We start from the raw sequence: 19,604 nt of genomic DNA on the forward strand, positions 1-19,604 counted from the left end.
ACTGCATAAAGTGAGTAAAAAATCACGTGAGTAGCATTTTTGGGGGACCGCCGCACAACATTGACAAAATTTGACATTATTATTATTCGTATTGTTGTTACCTTTCTGTTGTTGCCCCGTGACGACCACACCGACTTTTCCGGCCCTGAGCTCCATGGCGAGTCCGAGTCCCGAGGCAGCGCGGGCGTGCAGCAGCGTCCCAGCGTTCTTCAGACTCTTGAAGTTAAGTGACAGTCGCTGCTCCTCGCCCTCCTTCTCCTGGCTCCACCGGTACTCCACCGCCCCGCCCTCGCCATCCAGCGACATCACGTCAGAAGCTGACCGGCACCAAAGGACGAGGTCATCATTAGCAGAGCGAATTGTTCACAGGCCTGTCTTGAAAAACTAATTTGAAACCTGAATCATGCCACAAAACTTCAAAAGCCCACTTTGAAATTCTCGCAGGAAATACTAAGCTTTTTTTGAAAGCCTAACTGCAGTTCAAAAAGCCCAGTTGGATACCCTCCCCTTTTTTTTAATCCCTCTAGTTTGTAACCTTACTTGTTTAAAACCCTCAACGCGGCTTGCAACCCATTTTCAGCCACGTTTGAATCATGACGCCTCGCTCCAAGCCCTAATCTGTTTGCTTTCCGGCTCGCCTTCAATAAAATATGACGACGTGCCGTTTTAATAGATCGAGGCGAGAATCAAAGGCTGATTGCGCGTCTGTTGAAAACAAAACAAGATTGAAACAGGAAGAGGTGTGATGGGAGGTTTTTAATCTTCCCACATGAGAGGCCGACAGGCGTACGGCGGACGACTCACTATACGGGCAGCCGTAGACCTCCAGCCGCAGTCCGATGCGTCCGCCAGGGTTCCAGCCCACGGGAAGCAGGCGCAGGAAGCGAGCGATGGCCGACTGCCGCAGCTTGTGCTGAACCACGCTGTCTGCGTTGATGTTTCCCGAAAAAGACTGCGCAAGCCAAAACAAAAGGTACGCTAACAACGAGGATATCCAGCCATGAAGGCAAGAACGTACCCCGATGCTGCCCTCCAGCCGGTGCTGCTTCCAGTAGTGACCCGAGTCGCTGAACATGAGCAGATAGGACGTCAGCCAGTCCGAGCTGCCGTAGCGTCCCTGCGTGGACACTGCCGTGACGGTGGTCCGCTCGCCCAGGTCCACCTCCAACCACTGATACGAGTCCGAGGCCAGCGGGGACCAACCTCCCGCCCCTGACGACAAAATCACACATCAGTGCCCCCAGCCCAAAAAACGTGACCTTGCACTAGGTGCGAAAGGCGCTCCCCATTCATTAAGGCCGAGAAAACGTTTCAACTTTGAAAGGACTGAAAGGTCAAACGCTGATCGGCTCCGGACGAGCGGACGGCTGGCGGACGCTTTGACCTTTATCGGAAAACATCCGGCGTGGGACACTTGAATGCCGCCTGCACATTTCACGTACGTAAAGGCAGTTCGTCAAATAGGAAGCCTCGTTTGAGCAAATTCAATGACACCAGAAACAGCGGCAGAGTTTTTAATTGAATATTTACAATTCATGTAGTTTTTTCTAATTCACTGCAATTCTAATCAGATTGAATATAATTGTCATTATCTTGAGTCAGAAGGTATTTCTTATCTTAATTGAAACAGTTTTGTGTTTTAATATAGAATAAAGGTGTGTACTTTTTTGGATGTTGGCCAACATGCTTGTTTGGAGGCTTTCCCTGCTTTCTGCCCAAATCCAAAGCGGACAAGATCTCGGGCAACAGATGCCGTCAGACTGTTTAGACTGTTGGCTGCCCTTTGCCGAACATGAATTGCGAGTCTATCACGTCGTCGCCAACCGACACCCGACGCCTCTCAATTTGTCTGCTCGGCCTTGCGGAGCGAAGCCCCTGTAACCTCCAACAAGGACGCCGGGCGGCACGGATGGACGACCGCCGAGAAGACTTCGCTCTCGGCGTGCGGCTCGGATAGACGAGAGCCTAACCAGACACTTAATAATGCAAAGACATTCCAGATGCCGCCGCAAAAGATAACCGGGAGAGTGAAAAGAAAAGACGATTGGTCGCCGAGTCTCAAGGCTATGAAAAAAAAAGGTTCTCCAGCAGGGGGTGCTAGTTATCCCGGGATGCTTCATGCGCCTACCTGTAGAATAAGAGATCTCCGGTTCAAATTTATGGTGAGCAACTAAGGAGCAGTCGTCTATTTTGTTCGTTTTACATTCAAGTTTGCCCCCCCCCCCCCCCCCCCCCCCCCGTTTTTACATTTCGTTTTACAATGTAGGATTGTATCCAAACGATGGATTTTCGGTCGAAGCAGGAGGTCATCAGTAAAGGAAGAGCAACTCTGGAGTTAAAAGGTACGTTTTAGGTAAGTTTTTGATTCCATGTGCTTTATTGAGTGTTTTTATGTGTGAAGACTGCTGATATGAGATTTTAATTAAAATAGTTCAAATGAAATAATAAATAAGCCACACTAAAGCAGCGTTCCCCAACCTTTTTTGTGACACGGTTAGGTGCCGGACAAATTTTACCAGGGGGTGACGTCAGTGCCTCCCCAGTCATGTACCTCACCGCACGTCACTGAACGTTTGGCACTTGAGCCAGATTGCTATGCTAGCGGCGCGCTAACGTTAAAGTGGGCAGCAATTACGGCAAGATCGTTCAAAGGAAAACGGGGGAAAGAAACAAAATTGAGACATATCATTCAAGAATTCAATCATAGACAACATTCAAAGAGTTATTTTAGGTATTATAATGATGCCAAACATGGTTAATAGGGGAATGTAAAACTAGCATCAATGTATTTTATTCTTCTCACATTTCACTGCTAGCAGTCGTTTTTCCACACATTTAAGCGCGTTAAAGGGTGAAGGCTGCAACGCGACGTGACAAACGACAGCAACTTCCAACCCGCCTGCACTTTCCACTGTGCACTATTTGGCCCGTAACGCTCTAATGGAGCAAGCGGCATCTGGAGCACATTAACGGCCTGCTGAGGGGAAACTTTCACAGGTAAAGAGACAGAGATATTTTTACAAGAGAGCTTTTATCGGCTGCAGGAGGCCACAAACATCAGATCGATGCTTCTGCCAACGTGGCTCTGCCAGCACATTTGCTCCATCCTTGATTTTGTCCCCCCCCCCCCCCCCCCCCCTTTGTTCTTGTTTAGCTTGCCTCACTTTGACGAAAATCGATGCCCCCCTCCGGATCCAGCAGTTCCCCTTAATTTCCTTTATCACTGCTGCAACAACTCCTCCACTTTGTGTTCCAAGACAAACTGGCAAGTTTGCCTTGCGCAGCCTTACGTTGACGCCAATTGTCACAAAGTCTTTACCTTGAACGGAAATTCAGATGATAGTGCTTCAAAGACGCTTATTAAGCAAGTCACAATTTAAAACTGAGCCCAGTTTTCTTAGAAACATGTCTGTGGCGTTCTTCCCTGAAAAACACAGTATCGAGAATGAATGGTGTCATTTTAAAAATGTTATTTATGAATGTGCCCCACTGTGATGTCACTGGGTGAAGGCAAAGTGTGTGTCTTTTAAATTCCATAATAGTGTTCCATACTGGAGGTGGAATGATAAATGAAAGACAATGCTTGAGGCCTGGACTGGAGATCAATGGATAATTGTATTTCCATACGCGAGCAGAAAGACAATGTCGTCACGGTGACCTTGTCGAGGCCATAATTGCCACTCACCATCTCGTCTGTTGAGCTTGGCGAAGACGGGAGCGTGACTGGCTGAAAGCTGGGAGGAGCTCCGGAAGGCCGACGGTGGCAGGGTGGACACCAGGGCGCTGTCGCACGCCTCTGCGGAAGCAAAAAGCAAGCATTTATGTCCCGATATACTTGCTGAAAATCCCCTCTGAGGTTGAGGTGTGTGTCCAGATTGGAGGTCCATTAAAGAAAAATACTCGCTCAAGTGTTCAGACAGCTAACACAGACATGACCCTGACTACTTCCTGGAATGTCAAGCGACTGCACCTTGCTGCCTGTCACAGTACTTGCACTTTTTTTTTCTTTTTCAAGAGGCGATGGAGAAAGTCTTCTCTCTTCGTGTTTAACATTCCGGACATGTGCACGACAACACTGGCGGGAAATTGAGTTGTCACTTTTTCAAAGACTGTCCTGAGAAAGATTTGAGGGAAATTATGGTTTTGAGCAAGTGTTCAAAGTTCATGTTGGGATTTCAAGGCTAGCGTCTGGATAGAGTTCGGGATTCGGATTAGAGTTTGAAGACAGGATTAGGGTTTTTCAAATTAGGTTTACAGAGTTAAATTTCAGTTACTAGACTTGACTGACTTGACTTATTTAAACTTATTTCAAAGTTAGGTTTGCGATTGGCTAAAAAAGAGCCCGCACGACGCGACTCCCTCATCTCACCATTAGACATTTCAAATCCATAAACACATTTCTTCCACTTTCTTTTCCACTAGTCATAATAATCCATACATTTTTGGTGAAGGTCAGCCTTTTACATAAATTGCGTGCAATCGAAATGTCGGATGTAAAAATTGATCTTGGCTCTGCATCGAGTGTTGCATTTGGACGCTTTCCTTTTTTGTGTAAATGCCAAACGGGAGAAAGAACTCGTCGACTGTAACCTATTTGTCTCCCATAGCAACGAAAAGCATTCATCTAATCGGTCGTATCACTTGCACAGTATCTAGCCAGCTTTTGACATTGATTTGTACGGACTGCATGACGATCATAGTGTGACTTTTCTATCGATATCCATCCATATCGTAAGTAGTTGCAACAAAACAAAAGCGATGTATCACACTTGGTCTGCAATTTTGACTTTCTATATTTCCACCATCGGCTCAGCACTTCAAAGTTGGCAAAAGAGTTGCTTCAAAGTTGAGTGGCAAAAAAAAATTAATAATAATAAAAAAAAATCTGCATTTAATAAGCATATCTGTCCCGAGATTCAAAATGATTCTGGCCAGCGTTTGAGGCTTCTCAAAGCACAATTAAAGCGCCCCCCGCACACACCCCCGCGAGTGAGAACTCGCAGCTCATTGTCCACTTTTTCTTTTTTGAATAACAAAGAGCCCAGAGGGTCCAGGACGCAGGCAGGCCCCCTGAATATAGATGAGCTCCATCCATCAGCTCCAACAAACACACACACAAGGTCTTGCACTTTGCTGCTCTTACGCTGAATAAAAAAAAAAAAAAGAAAGAAATTCCCACAGTGCTTTGCTGCTTTTTTGGGCTTCATTCCAATCACGTTGGAATGTTGTTTTGGTGATGGCACTCGGGCAGAAAACATCAATGCACAACTTCTACCTCAGATACTGCTCGCAAACCACACTTTTATCTTTGCATGAAGGAAAGGGAAAAAAAAACAGACCACCTGAAGAATGTCATTAACTCAGTCAATATTTCTTTTTAGGGAAAATGGTGGAATTTATCTCTGATAAGTAAATCTAGAAAGAATAAGTTCTAACATATTCTAATGTCACGAGAAATTGTATAAATTATTTTCTTGAAAATAATGACCCCCAAAAATTGAATCATCAATTCAATCAAAATGTCTCATGAGAATGTCGTTGCAATCTCATGCACATCCGCTCCAATTTCTGAATCTGATTAGAATTTTGTGCACCTTTGCCACTGGCTGTCAATTAATGTGTTCCGGTGCCCACTGAGCGCTAGTTGGAAGGCTTCATGCCGCGTGAAACAACTCCGATTACCTTTAGCGCCGAGAGCTAATGTAGCTCTTAGCGTCGGCTACTTCCTCACATCATTTACATTCCCCGAGTGTGGATGGAACAACCTGATTAAGACTGCTGCATTATTCAGCAGGGGCCACCGAGCAAGTGTGTGTGTGTGAATCTGTGTGTGGCCAAGGCGTTAATTAATTAATTGAAATGCAAACAAACAGCCCGAAGGTGAAGACACGGCGCTGGAGTGTTCGCCTCATCGTTTCATTAGCGCCAGAATTAGCTAGCAAAGCGGCGGGAAAAAAAAATGCAATTACTGGAACAAGCTACTCACTCCAGATGCTTGCGAGCTCGCTTATTTGAACGAGCTCCTTAGTTATTTCAACGGATCACTATCGCAAATGAACTTACTTCAACAAGCTACTTAAATGACCAATCTACTGCACTTAACGGGCTTCCACCTTGTTACTTATCTTAACGGCTTCCCTCAACTTGTTAATGAGCGTTCTTTGTAACAAACTTCTTATTTTTTTATACTCGCCTTTCAGAGGTTACTATCCACTTGTTGAAGGTCGTTACTAACTCCAAGGAGTTGGGCACCGCCCATTAATTGTATTTTAAATTAATTGTGTGGTCCAACAAGTCATTGAGGTTAACAAGCTACTTTGTTCAACTAGTTCCGACGTTTTTTACGAGCCACTCGAGGTGGTTATTCACTTCAAGTAGCTCGTTTAAAAAGTTCCCTCCTCAGAGGAGCATCTTCAGCTAGTTTGTCCTCGTTCGTGTCTTACACAGAGCAACGTCATCAAACAAATTGATTTGGCTTGAATAATGTTGAGAACTTATTAAAATGGTAACGATCCACTGTCAGATTTTGAGCTGTTTATGTTTTTGGCGTCCTACGTAATTTATGTGAGGAGGCCATCTCGTATGAGGATCGATTGTCTCACACCAGCTCCAAAGGAACATCGTTAAAAAAGGACTGAATGATGTGTTATTTCTCAATTAGTCATGCATTTATTTATTATCCATGTGTGGAAAAAAAATGCAAACGACGTTCATATTCTGCCATGTTGGCTGTCATCATCGTCGTCACGCTAATGCGCTAACTGCCAATGCGCACAGAGCGGGATGGCATTCACAAAAACAAGAAAGAAAGTCATTGTGCAGAGAGCTGTGCTAACATCAATTATGAAATAAGTTGAAAATAGGAAACTTTTCAAGAAAATGAGTCTACCTTGAAGTGGATGTTCTTTGTTTGGTTATTGCCAGGCAGACTTCACAATCTTTGACAGTCTGTATTAAATCGGAAATTAATATTGCCACCCCCCCCAAATCAAAAATAGAACTTGCTCAAATCACGTGGATTATTTGTTGTTGGGTGAAGTTCACGGCCCCTCACGTGGGTGCCGACGGCAAAAGAAAACAACTGGAGATGTCTTTTTCCCAACGAAAACATGATGAATAGCCGGCGGCAAAGTCTTGGAGGTCATTCCTCTTATCAGGATCATGTCCTGGTCCGCTGGAAACGTCTCCAACGCCATCCCAACCCGACTGATAATAAAATCTCGGCCTTCCCTGACTTAATAAATCCGCCTTAGTCTCCTCGACCTTGACTTGCGCCTTTCTCGCGCTTATTTCCATAAGTGACTCTGAAGAGGAAATATGAGCACAAAGCAAGCATGCTCCGGTGCCACTCTGTTGTTTTGTTCAGTTGGAGGACGCTTGATGATGAGCTGCGAGGGTTAATGGAGGGAAGCTAATGTCCCCCTCAAGCTTCCTCGCTTTAAACAAGCAACTCCTTGAAGAAGTGCTTGACTTTCCGCCTTGAGCGTGCCTGTAATTACTCTCGAGAACGGGTAGGAGGTGTTTATGTGGCTCTATGACGTCGTCATTCTTCCGCTGTATCTAAAGAGATGCTAACGCTAACGTAGGCCAGGTTTCAAGAAATGTTAGCGCTAACTCAGATCATTAATATGAATTGAAAACTTAGCCCGTGACTCGAGTTTCGCTACATAACATTGGATGGACGTGACTATCTCGAGAAGAACCACACAAAAGGCTCAACGCCTGAAAAGACACGGGAAGCCCGCCATGTTTGTTTGACGCGACATTGCTTAAGGCTCGGCGAACGCAGTGGCCCAACGCTTGACGGCTTCCCGCCGTCACAATCATTTCTGGGGTGTCACTTTCCACTACATTGCTTTGTTGTTATTAGCGTTCAGATTCCCACTCCCTAGAAACAGCATCTTCTTGATTTGTTTTGTCAGCCACTATTTGAAAGCTTATCCTACGCTTGGTATCAGCACAGCGTTAGCGTTCCATCCTCAGTTTGACGACTTAGCGACGATGACCACTTTGACGTGGACGCAAACAGCTTTTAACCTCAACAGCAGGCGGCTGTCATCCACCCTCGTTTCTCGCCTCAGGCGGCGAAGGACCGCCGCTGCCCGAGTTGTGTGCCATTACAATCCCAAATGGAAATGAGAGGGGAACTCCGTAGGAAGGCGCGAGCGAGTGAGCGAGTGACCGTCGGCATGCAAATGAGCGCAGCGTGCGGCGCCATTATCTGTCATTAGGCTGGAATCAAAGTCGTTTGCTCTTGTCGCGGAGATCTGTCAGTGGGATAGGGTGGCGATGAAATGGAGAGAGAAAAGGAGATCATACGTGAAGATGATGACACGCTGCAGACTGAGTGTGTGCATGCTTGTGTGTGTGTGCGTGCGAGTGTGCGTGTGCATGACCTCACTGATCAAAAGCTTTTGGTTCCAACCTCGTCACACGTAAAAATGTAGCCTTAACGACCACTGAGCCGTGAGAATTGATCACGTCACGCTTTCTCGCTCACATCCTCGCCGTTTTGTCCTGAGCAAGATCATTTTTTTCAAATAAAAGTTTCCCAGGAGAAAAAGTTTCCAATATCCGACTACCCTATGCTGGAATCATTTCCCTGGGGGGAAAAAAATGAATCTCTTTACTTTTCACAACCTTGTTTGCAACCTGATATTTTCATCCAATGATCCGATTATTTTATATATATGTATTAGCATTGCACAAAGCAATACTCAAACGTCAATACTCTGATGGCAGCCTTCCCTTTGCTGTAATCCAATCCATAGCACAAAATATCAATATTTAAATAGCTGTACTGCAATAGCAGCTTTCCCCATAATGGAATCAATTCCCAGGAGAAAGCATTGCTGTTACGATATCAGAGTAGGAACCAGCCGTCCAGATATTGGACTAAAGAATTAGCAAGTTCTGCTACGTCAGTAGTCAAAAGCACTTCACATTGTCACCACTGTATGTGGCTTATGTTGATGGCAGCGTCTTAGCATTCTCAGGCTCTTTTTGACTTATCATCATGAGGCCTGAGGTCACAATTTTGTGCCTTAGCTTTCCTCCTCTGCGTGGGTTTTTATTTTAGTTGCACCGTAATAGCATTACAGTACCAGCGAAAGGCATAAACATTGAGCTCTGACATCTACTCTATATCTCTGATCCTTGTGTTCATGCAGTGATCACAAAACCCGGCTTTTATTGAAAAACAGAAACAAAACCGGCTTCGGTCAGATTGGAAATGATTTGCCGGGAGAAAACAAACGACACATTACTCCGATTCCAGGATTTCCAATGCCAAAATCCATCCTGAGGAGAAATTATTGATACTGGAATAATCATCCTCCAATAGTACTCTCACTCACCAGCAACCGGAGTACGCGGAGAAAACCCATGCGGACACGGGGAGAACATGCAAACTCCACATATCAATATAAATAAATATCAATGTTGAAATATTAAGACGCCGATACCAACGGTTTGCTGCAGAATTATAGCAAGATATTGAAGTAATCCAGGAGTAATAGCTTGCAAAAATTCCTCAGTATTGTTCCAAATGTGTCACTTTGCTTCATTTGTCAGCCTTGAGGCAAATCAGAACTTTTTGCTGCATTTTGTCAAGTCAAGCTGTGAAGAAAAGTTTTTGCTGTCTTTGCCGCCCCCTTGCGGCCATGAAAGAAACACATGCCCTCAAAAACAGCTTTTGTGTTTTGTTCCTCTCGAGCGCAGGCAAGACACGCGCGCGCGCACGCACACACAGAAATGATGAACAAGAAGATGAAACAAATGAAGAGGGCGAGAAGAAGAGGAGGAGGCTGACGACACATTTTCACACTCAGCCGGTGGAAGAGGAGACATCAAATGGACCCTCAGGGGAGAGAAGAAGAAGAAGAAGAAGAAGAAGAAAGCGTAGACGAGAACAAATAACGTCCTAGATGCCTTGAACTTTTTTGCATCTTGAAACGCTACCTTCTGACCCTCTTGAGGATGACTCACCGCAGAGCATGAGAGGTGAAGATGACGACCAACGTAGATAAAATCATCATCTGCGTACCTAACACAATTTCGAGATGCAAAGCTCAAACCTGCATCTATTTTGAAGATACGAGGTTCTCGTATGCATATCAAACATCAAAGATGATCAAGCCCAACATTTTGATGGCAACTTTCCCCCGACTCGTATCTAATGCACTTTGCTGCTGCCAAATCGCCCAAGCGCACGCACGCGCAAGTTTGCATTGCGAAGCGGACCGAGCGAGCGTCGCCTCGCAGCTGCCGCACGCCGGCTAAGAGAGCTCGGCGGCCGGCCGCGCTTGCTGCGTCTCCCCCGTCCCCCAACGGAGGAGGGCAAGAAAGAAAAAGTGCAGAGAGGACAGCAGCAAGCAAGCGAGCCTGCTCACCTTGCGCAGGAGTCCCGCCACACCAGCGCAAGCCGAGCGCAAAGAAACAAATCCAAACGGGGGCGTCCATCGTGATGACGGGATGAGGAGGATGGTGCCGAGCCGTCTCCTCCTTGCTTCTCTTCTGCTACTGCAAGTGCAAGTGTGCGACGGAGGAGGAGATGTGAGGGACGGCCAGCCAGAGAGAGGTGGGGGGGCAGAGTGAGATAGAGGAGAGTAAGGAGAGAGACCATGCAAGAGCAAAGAGAGAAGCGAAATGGGTGAAAGAGGATTTGGGAAGCCCAAAGACGTTGAATGAAGAGAGGCAGAGGAAGAGAATTAGCGACAGTTGAATGTAGCAAGGAAGGATGGAAGGAAGCAGATGGCCATTGGGAATTTCATGTTTCCCGAACGACCCGGTCCATTTCTGAGGAGACTTGTCCATCGTGCAACAAAGCACAAAAGAATTGCAAAGTCTGCAATTGGAGGTAAAATCATGCCCAGTTACAAGATTCCTTCTAGAGAATTATTTCATCATTTCATTATTTCAAATAAGCAGAACGATATTTCGAGTCATGTCCCAAAATGTCAAGACATTCTGCCAGTTTGGTTGGAGTGGGCTGATTTTGGGCATTTCTTGGCATTTTTTTTAAAGATCTTCCTCCTGGAAAACATTTGGCGGCGAGCTCGCTTCTCTGGACGTTTTTATGCAATTTACTTGAGCATCTGCTTGTTCAAATAACGTCCCCCTTGTGTTTCTGCATTATTGCTTGAGAAGAACAAACAGATGAAAGTCAATCCAAAGACTTTAGTTTGTTTGTGTGGTGAAGGGAGAAAAAAATAATCAAATGATGATTTTCTCCCCCAGCTAAAGAATGTTTGCGCATGCATTGGCTATCTGATTGCAAAAAAACGGAATCAGTCAGGTTGCAAATGTGTCCGAGGGGCTCGATGAAGATGCTCGGCTTTATCTGAGCGGGCCAAGCGTCGGCGCCGCGATAAGCCTGCCGTGTTTTCGCCGCTCCGCGTTTTATCTGGGATCAGACGCGCCTAAGACCGTTTTTGTCAGTCCAGAAATCCCGCCGTCTGCAGATTCCTCTTTTTATGTGAAGCACCGTCAATACTTTCTGCTTGCGACGGTGATTCTGAGGACAAGTTAATAAAGTCAATAAAACAAGGGACTTGCTTTGTTTTGCTGAGCTCCAAATCTTTCCCAAGTTAGTATCGTTCGATTGTAAGAGAAATCTCTCTCTATCCGTTTTCATTTTGGACGCCGGACTTATATGACACTTGGCAGGTGTCGGTTTGTCCACCTCCCGCCACCTGTCACGTGTGCCTCAGCTCCCGTCACGTTCCTCCCGGCGGGGTTTCTTCCCGTCACAGCTGACAAGCGTCTCGTCCCCACCGCCATCAGCGAGTAAGAGGAGGAGGGGAAGGAGGACAGAAGGAGGTGTTGTCGTCTTTCAGACGGCAGCAACAAAGCCCGATGGACTGACCTCAATCTGGCGCTGTTTCTGCGACGTTCCGCCTGCATTACAAACACGACGGGGGAGGAGGAAAGCATCGCCGCCATTCTTCTTTGTTACTTCAGATTTTGTTTCTTGTTTGTTCACTTGCGGTATTACGCCAAAAGTGCCCAGGACAATTTTGTGTCATTTTGGTGGCACATTTTGATTCCCGTACCTCAAACAGTGCCAGGTTGACTTGCCGCCTCATTTTGTGCGGATGCCATTAACACGACATGAAAAAACAAAAAGAAGGAAGAAAGCTGCCTTTTAGTAGGCCGTGTGAAAGAGGCACAAGAGACGAGTGCAGGTGAAGGCTAAAGTGGCAAATGCGGCGCCCCCTGCGGGAGCTCTCCTTTTGCTCCCACCGTTATCGGCTCACATTTGCTCGGGCAACCCCCCCCAGACGTCGCCCTTTTATTCCGCTGTGAAAGACACAAGAAAGTGTCAGGACAAAAGCTCCGCCGTGATACTTTTGCAACTTATATTCTCTGTGTGGGATCTGTAAAAGGCGCACAAAGAGAAAATGAGCAAATCTTTTGTGCAGTTGATGAGGAAGTTCGGCGTCACAGCGCAAACAGCCTCTTGACAATCTTGATACTTAATTGCTTCTCATCCTGTGAAATACCCAAAAGACCTTCTTTAAAGACACGAAAAACTCAACCAAAATGTAAGATGGGACTTTGTTCCCCTCAAAACAATTCACCTTGCAAAAGAATGAAGAGGAAAATTCAAGATAAACTACGACCTCGGGGGGTCCATCATCTTGTCGAGTCGCATCCTGTAAAGGTGCATTCTTCATGATTGGAGCTTTCGAAAGAAACTCAACTTTTACCAAGGACAGCCTCGCAATTCTTGACTTTCACTTAGGTGGCCGATGACGGCCATGAAGGTTGAGTCGCCTCTTGTGGTGGGCCGTTCTTCCGTTGCCATGGCAACAAAGAGAGGCCTCTGCTTTCTTCTTTTGATTTTCCCACACAAACACATAAGCAAACCCAAATGAAAATCTACACAAAAGCACGCACCAGAAATTGCAACCTGTGTTTTGTGTGACAGATCGCCAAAACAACTTTTTACCAGCCACCACATGCTAGCCGGCCGCTTTAGAGTGCCTCGTCGTTGCGGTGTGGGAAAAGCCAGAGAGATCTTTTCTAGCCAAGGGAGGCTTTGAGCGCTTCTGGAATGAGAGAAAGACTGGGAATAGCAAGTAAGTAATCATTCAACGTCTTCCTTCTGACATCTGGTACGTAAGCTCCGCCCATCAACACTCACCGAAGAAACTTACGACACCACAAGGATTTTTATGTCTTTCTTTTTGAGGGGAGCGGCTTCTGTTCCGTGTCATTAATTAAGCCGCCAATCAAAGGCAGTCAAATTTGCCAGCAGATTAATTGCTTTCGATAAATGATTGGCGGTTGCATGGTCTTAGATCATTGATTGACAACGACACGAATCACCCGCACGGATGCCGACCGGGTTTTCACGCTGTGTGAACGTTTGACGTGTAGCGAGCGCCTTCCAAATATTCTAATTACAGTTCCAAAGCCCCATCTGTGCACCCGCACCATCACTTCATTGCACAACCGACAAACTGACTGACATCATCTCACCGTCCAAGTGTCTGGAGTTAAAAAAAAAAAAACATCTCAGGGCCAAACCTTCACTCGAGTTTAGATGCCGAACACGTGTCAGTCCAACATCATTACCTGAGCGGACGGCGAGAGCGGGCCGTACTCAAGCCATTTTGTTTGAATCTTTTAGCAGCAGGATGGCTTCTGCGTCTGCTTGCTCTGTGCTGCTCTCCTAAATAAAAGGAATTTTTTTTCCTCGCCTCTTCACAAATTTGCATTTGTCGGCCACGCCAAGTGTCGACAACGGTTGGCCGTTCCGGCTGCAAAGTTTCCACAAAGGAACACATTTCGTGTGAATCTCAAATTGGCTTTTGTTAAAGTCACAGATGGAACGGATTACTCGGGATTCGTACAGAAAATGGATGTACAGGATTTTCATAGGATGCTTCCCATTTTTTCCTTGTGGAAAATCTCATTGAGAATACCAAAAACAGGCCTTCGAAGTTTCACTTTAATATGGGATGAATGTTCTTTTGTAAATGATTTATATATGTAGCCGTAAAATGTTAATTTCTTGCTCGCGTGAATTGATCTTTTGGCATCAGCATTGTGATTGCCTCGAACGCTTAAAATCCTCCTTGATGGATTCTTTAATGGCAGATGCGTTGGTGTTAAAAGCAAATAACATTTGCGTCGTGATGCACATTTCAATGCCGGCCGGTGTCAACGTTTACAATCTCTCCGCCTGCAACGATAACGCATTTGCAGGTATCTGCCCGCCGCCCACTCACATAAGCACAATCAAAACCGGTTTCATTCCACCCGCCTATTTCCCCTGTGCGCGCTCGGCCGCCGAAATCCCTCAAATCAACATTCTGATGAGTTCTTCCGACACACGCGAGAGCAAAATACCCTTCTTTGTCCGGATATCACAGTTCAAATAACCACGTGCGTGGTTTGGCCGCGAGCTCCAACAGGAACAAATTGTCCGTTCCATCGCTCGACTTGAATTAAAGCCAAAAACGTGGAGGTCTTTTTCTTTCACACCCCTGTCGTGAAAAAGGTCATAATTGCGATTGTACGGTTGCGGCTTATTACTGCTCCTCCGTATTGATTTGTTGGCGCTCCGGAGAGCTGAGTGAGTGTTATTGCTCGGGCCGCAAATGACACCAAAAAGCTGTTGCGAGAGCCCAAGTCAGCTTGGAAGCGATCAATGACGTCGCCCCCGATTGGGTTCAAGTTAAAATCCATTTTGCTGTGAAAAGATCAAGTAATGGGGCCCTGGGAGACACGGATACTTTTTCCACCCGCGGATCCCATCAAGTGGCCGCTGCGCTCTGGAGACTTCACTTTTTGTTTTCGGGTTAATCCGACCGCGAGGATCAAGCTCAACAAATATTTAAGATTGAGTTTTGAGTGTTTTAAATGGGTCACTTTGACCCACACCATAACCAGATAGCTACTGTCGCTCATTTGTATACCTGAATATTTTTTTTAGCCCCTCAAGTTTGTAACGTCCAAATAGTGTTAATATTGCAATATCTTCCTTTCTTTACTCAAAATTGGCCAATGGGGGTAGATATCTCATCTGATGAGGAAAAAAAGCGGGGGTTGACCATTTATTAGAAAAAAAAATGCGATTGATGATGAATAAACATGCGCGGGCGGGTCGTTAAATTACAACACTAATGTGTCATTAATAACCGCCGAGAATCGTCTTGGGTTTCGGGATTCTCTGGACTTTATTACAACAGCTTCTCATTTCCTGTCCCACACAGTCAAATCATCTTTCTTCTGTGCCATAGTCCTCCTCGCTTCCAATAATACTCTTGAAAAAGTGCAGCGGCCATTCCGAGTGAATAAGTCATGAACGTTAACAAGCAGCCGTGGAAATTGCAATAAACCCCCTCCAAGTCCTCCCGCTTGCTCCTTTTTTTTCCAACGGAATCATTTCAAGGTCCACGCGCCTTGTTAATTTGCCGCCGTCGTGTTTTTTTGCTCGGCTGACTGCGATGACGCGGAAGTAATTGCTGGCGTATGCACTTTACAACAACGCCGAATGAAATTAGCTCTCGCAAAACCTCCATTAAATGAAAAAAGGAGTAAATTGTCTCACAGTAATTCCGTGGTAAGCTGATGGTGAGATTCAAAAATTGTGACAAAATGACTTGTCTGGGGGGCATGAGGTGGTGGAGAATTCCATCCTAGGAACATTACAAAGGACTGCAAAGTTCCAGAGGAAATTACTGAAACTTTCAAAAGGTGTATTTTCTCACTTTAGCTAGTTTCAATCGTTCTGCTGATGAGAGAAAACTTTTATGACTTTTTTTTTTTTGATGCAGCAGCTTAGAAAGAGTAAATGGCCCAGAAAATGTTTAGCTTCTTGTTAAACGCTCGTGCGTGAGACACATGCAGAAAATGATGAACAAGCAGAGTTGATCTTGTAAATGATGCCAGCAGCTGCTCAGTGAGCTTTTAAAATCAGGGAAACAATGGCAATTTATCATCTTTTTTTTTTACTAGTCCGGTGTATTAGCTTTATTTGCAGAGTGGACATTTTCAGCAAATCAAGCAATCCTGGGAAAGGATCGTTTGATGCCTTAGTTAATGTTAGATTGTAAACAAAACAACAACTTTATTGTTTTTTGTTTTTTTATTAGTTTTGTTTTTAAGTGTTTGTTTTACTACTGTGGAGTTTTTAAAGAACTGGGCATTGATATCATAATACGGTCTGGTTAGTAATCTAATAGTTGAATATGACAAAAAATGTTTTGCAATCTACTTTTTTATTCATTATTACAAGATACCAGCTGTACTGTTTATAGCGCTTTTTATCATTTCTCCAGATGTTTTCTTATTCTTGTTTGCTTGTATTACCATTTTTGGCATGTTTGCTCCATATAAACTAGGCTTATTATTTTTATAGGACATTATTGCCTGCTGTGTTGAGAGGTGAGAGCCATGCAGCGGAAGTCAGAAAAGCGCATGCGTGCTCACGTGATCTGCTCTACAGGAAGTAAATAAAGCACCTTCCCGCGCAGTTGCACGCTTTGAAAACGAGCCGTAAAATGGATGAACTTTATTTAGATAACATCGACGAGTATGTCAACGACCAGGACAAAATCGTAAGATTGATTTTGTGTAACTTTCACGTTCCCAGTTAGCATCGTCGCATCGTTTCAACCACGTTAGCGTCGGCGTAGCTGCCAGTGCTGAATGTCCATCGACAAAACTGCCATATAAAAGCTAATGTCGATAGAATGGCGTTAATGTGGCAACTAAATCCCCATGTTTAACTACATATTGATTAACAGGCTATTTAGATTAATTCGGCTTCCGTTTCAGTTCAGAAAAGGCGCTGAAACTATGGAAAAAGACATTAAATGGGGATCAACTGCCAAATTCAACGCAGAATATCGTTTGAATGTCACATATGCCCGATATTCAACGTCACGTTGTTTGAAATTCTGTTTTAGACTCCTTCGGGGTTGATTGTACGTGCTGGTTTGCAAGCTAGAACTTCGAATTGAACAAACTAGGCTCAAAATGTATAAAGTTTTAGTTTTGAATATTTTCTTAACGTCAATAATACTCTTAATATTTCCATGTTGGTTATTTTTTAATAACTATTGTTTGTCTAACTTTGAACAGGTTACATATAAATGGCTGAGTCTCGCTCTTGGAGTGCACGTCAACACAGCTAAACAGTGAGCCCCCACTCCACCCCTTCTTTAACTTAATAGAAACAAAAATGCAATATTTTCTTATATTTTATTTTTTTGCCCAGAATGCTCTACCACTACTTGGACCACAAAAGGAAGGAGAGCTCGGCTCAGCTCCATGCAACGTACTTGGTGTCGGGAAAGTTTGTAGACAATGGTCACGCGGTGCGTAAAAACAACTCATCTCCTACTTGTACTATTTCTGATCATTTATTCAAGTATTTCCTCTTTACCAGAGTCACAAGGTGTCCGTGGTGCGCGAGGAACAGCTGGAAGGTGTGTCATTTCACCCACATTTCAAGAGTCTTGGAGATGAAAATGTGCATTTGTTGCTTTTTTTTGTTTGTTTTTTTGTTTTTTTTGTTTTTGCAGACTTCAAATCCAAGATGAGTTTGATCGTGAGCGAGCATGTTTACAGTGTCCAGAAAGCGCTGCTGAGGGACAGCGGGCCGCTCTACGCTGTCGATTACGATGCTGTCAAAGACAACCTGTCCAGCTGCGGCAAGTACGTTGGGCTCACTTGATGATTTTTATCCTTTTAACTTTAAAACTATGTGCACATGTCCCTAGTTCCTGGTTTTCACCTGCATGTGTGATGTGAGAGTTTGCATTCTGCTTGTTCACAGGCATAGCGCCATCCGATGCTCCGACGCTGTTCCCGTGTCCTCGGTCGAAGGAAAAACGCGTCAAGCTCCGCACACTCCTGTTCCAGAGCCCCAACAGGGCAAGAAGCCCACCGCTAACAGCGACGTTGCGTCTTCAAAAGCCAAACCGGCCAAGGGCATCATGGGAATGTTCGCTGTCAAGGCTGCAGCGGCTGAGAGCCAAAACGGTGGCAAAGAGGTTAAGTCAGAGCCTCGGGAAGCTACGGCTGAGGTTTGTTCCCTTTTTGTGCGATGTAGCATGTGGGATGGAATCTGCATGCAAATGTAAAGCAATTTGAAAGAAAATGGGAAATTTGTTAAATGTGTTTTCTTTTTCTAGGTGAATGTCTTCAAAGGTAAAGCATTGACAAAGTCCAATCACACGCTGAACTTCTTTGGAAATCAAAGCACGAGTAAGTGAATAATGAATTCTGTTTGAACAAAGAAGCTCAAATTTAGCAGAATCTGTCACCTAAACTGTTGTGAAATATTTGTAAAAGGCAAAGTAAATGCTCCTGATTTCAGAGAAACCTGTGAAGAAGGAGGAAGAAGAGACAGTGGAGTCTTCATCGGCAGAACTGCAACAGCTGAAAAAAGAGCCAGAACAAAAGGTCACAACAGAACCGCCAAAGCACAACAAGAAAGATTCAAGAAGGTTTGTGACAGGACAATTCATTAGGTACACTCTCTACATGAGATCCGGTGTAAAAATGTTGCTGGATTGTGTTCACTGCCAACGGCATTTATTCTTTTATTCTCTTATTCTCTCAGCATATTGAATTTTTTTCCCCTTGTTTTCCTGAAGTAAAACCAAACGCCTGCAAAGTTCTGACAGTGAGGAGGAGAAAATGGAGACGAAGAAGCGGCGCCGGATCAAGAAGCCTGTGCCCGACAGCAGTGAAGACGAAGACGGTAAAAAGCGTCTTACTGTAGAAACTGGTGCACTGCCTGCCCTGACAAAATCTAGCAATTCTGAAAAATTCAATAAATATTGCAGTAAAAATGAGACTTGTCTGCAGTTATTCCAGATTCACCGCCACGAACAGCTGTTAGAGAAGTGGCGCCGCTGGACATGCCCGCTAAAGAACCTGCTTCACATGTAATTGCGATGACCACTTTCATGCCTCACTTGTAATCATTCTGATAAAGAAGAAACGTTTTTTTCATTACAGCCGGGACTCTGCGAGACGACGAAAATACGCAAGCGCAGACGTGTCCTTAAGTCTCGAACCTTTGTGGACGAAGAAGGCTGCATCGGTAAGCAAATTACAAATGTTAACTTTCCCTCGTTTGCGGTTCTGATTCTTGTTCGGATGCAGTGACGGAGAAAGGCTACGAGAGCGAGTCGTACTCGGAAGACGACAGCGCCGTCCCCGCCGTCCAGCAAGCAGAGACCAAAACACAGGCCAAAGCCAAAACCTCAATGAGCAAAGAGAAGAAAAGTCAGAAGAAAAGCACGGAGAACAAAGCCACCAAACAAGCTTCTATTATGGGATTTTTCCAAAAGAAGTGATGGACACACACAAACACACACCTACACAATGTTCAGAAAATTCTGGTGCTATCATACAGAAGTGATGAAACTCAATAAACACTCAATAAAAATGTTTGTGTTGATGGTCAGATTTCATTTTACCGTGATGCAAAATCTGATTTACAGTGTGAAAACGTCTATTTTGCTAACATGCTTGCATTGACGAGAATGGCTGTGCAGTATTTGCAGATTGAGAGCTGACACACCCTTGAGGCCAGATCACAAACGAGTCTGGTAGAACTGGTCTTTCCCAAAAGG

The 19,604-nt window shown here is 44.9% G+C and overlaps 2 protein-coding genes across 7 annotated transcripts in view; one reads left to right on the top strand and one right to left on the bottom strand.

Annotated features, from left to right (window-relative positions):
• cntnap3 (contactin associated protein family member 3) overlaps window positions 1–10,804 on the bottom strand; it is a 27,231-nt gene extending 16,427 nt beyond the window's left edge. For 2 of the 5 annotated variants that reach the window (XM_049746656.2, XM_049746655.2), the window contains exons 1-5: window positions 10,392–10,793; window positions 3,686–3,796; window positions 1,019–1,212; window positions 805–952; window positions 102–317 (exon numbers count right to left, since the gene is read on the bottom strand). In XM_049746656.2, the coding sequence (XP_049602613.1) occupies window positions 102–317; window positions 805–952; window positions 1,019–1,212; window positions 3,686–3,796; window positions 10,392–10,461 (739 nt within the window). In that variant the 5' untranslated portion in view covers window positions 10,462–10,793. Of the gene's footprint in view, window positions 1–101; window positions 318–804; window positions 953–1,018; window positions 1,213–3,685; window positions 3,797–10,391 lie in introns of all 5 variants that reach the window. The other 3 variants (XR_007487015.2, XM_049746654.2, XM_049746657.2) reach the window with 3 other exon arrangements.
• Window positions 2,291–19,421, top strand: pold3 (polymerase (DNA-directed), delta 3, accessory subunit). Of its 2 annotated transcripts, XM_049746683.2 has the most exons (13): window positions 2,291–2,353; window positions 12,932–13,082; window positions 17,098–17,153; window positions 17,234–17,333; window positions 17,405–17,444; window positions 17,541–17,673; window positions 17,795–18,044; window positions 18,153–18,225; window positions 18,338–18,467; window positions 18,618–18,724; window positions 18,832–18,911; window positions 18,985–19,069; window positions 19,132–19,421. In XM_049746683.2, the coding sequence occupies exons 4-13, from the start codon at window positions 17,235–17,237 to the stop codon at window positions 19,323–19,325; spliced, it is 1,191 nt and encodes a 396-aa protein (XP_049602640.1). In that variant the 5' UTR covers window positions 2,291–2,353; window positions 12,932–13,082; window positions 17,098–17,153; window position 17,234; the 3' UTR covers window positions 19,326–19,421. The 2 variants fall into 2 exon arrangements, with proteins under 2 accessions (XP_049602640.1, XP_049602639.1); XM_049746682.1 differs by lacking the exons at window positions 2,291–2,353; window positions 12,932–13,082 and adding an exon at window positions 16,415–16,571.
• Window positions 19,422–19,604: the final 183 nt, after the last annotated feature.

The sequence above is a fragment of the Syngnathus scovelli genome, chromosome 17, assembly GCF_024217435.2.
Source record: "Syngnathus scovelli strain Florida chromosome 17, RoL_Ssco_1.2, whole genome shotgun sequence".
In the NCBI taxonomy this organism is placed as follows: domain Eukaryota; kingdom Metazoa; phylum Chordata; class Actinopteri; order Syngnathiformes; family Syngnathidae; genus Syngnathus; species Syngnathus scovelli.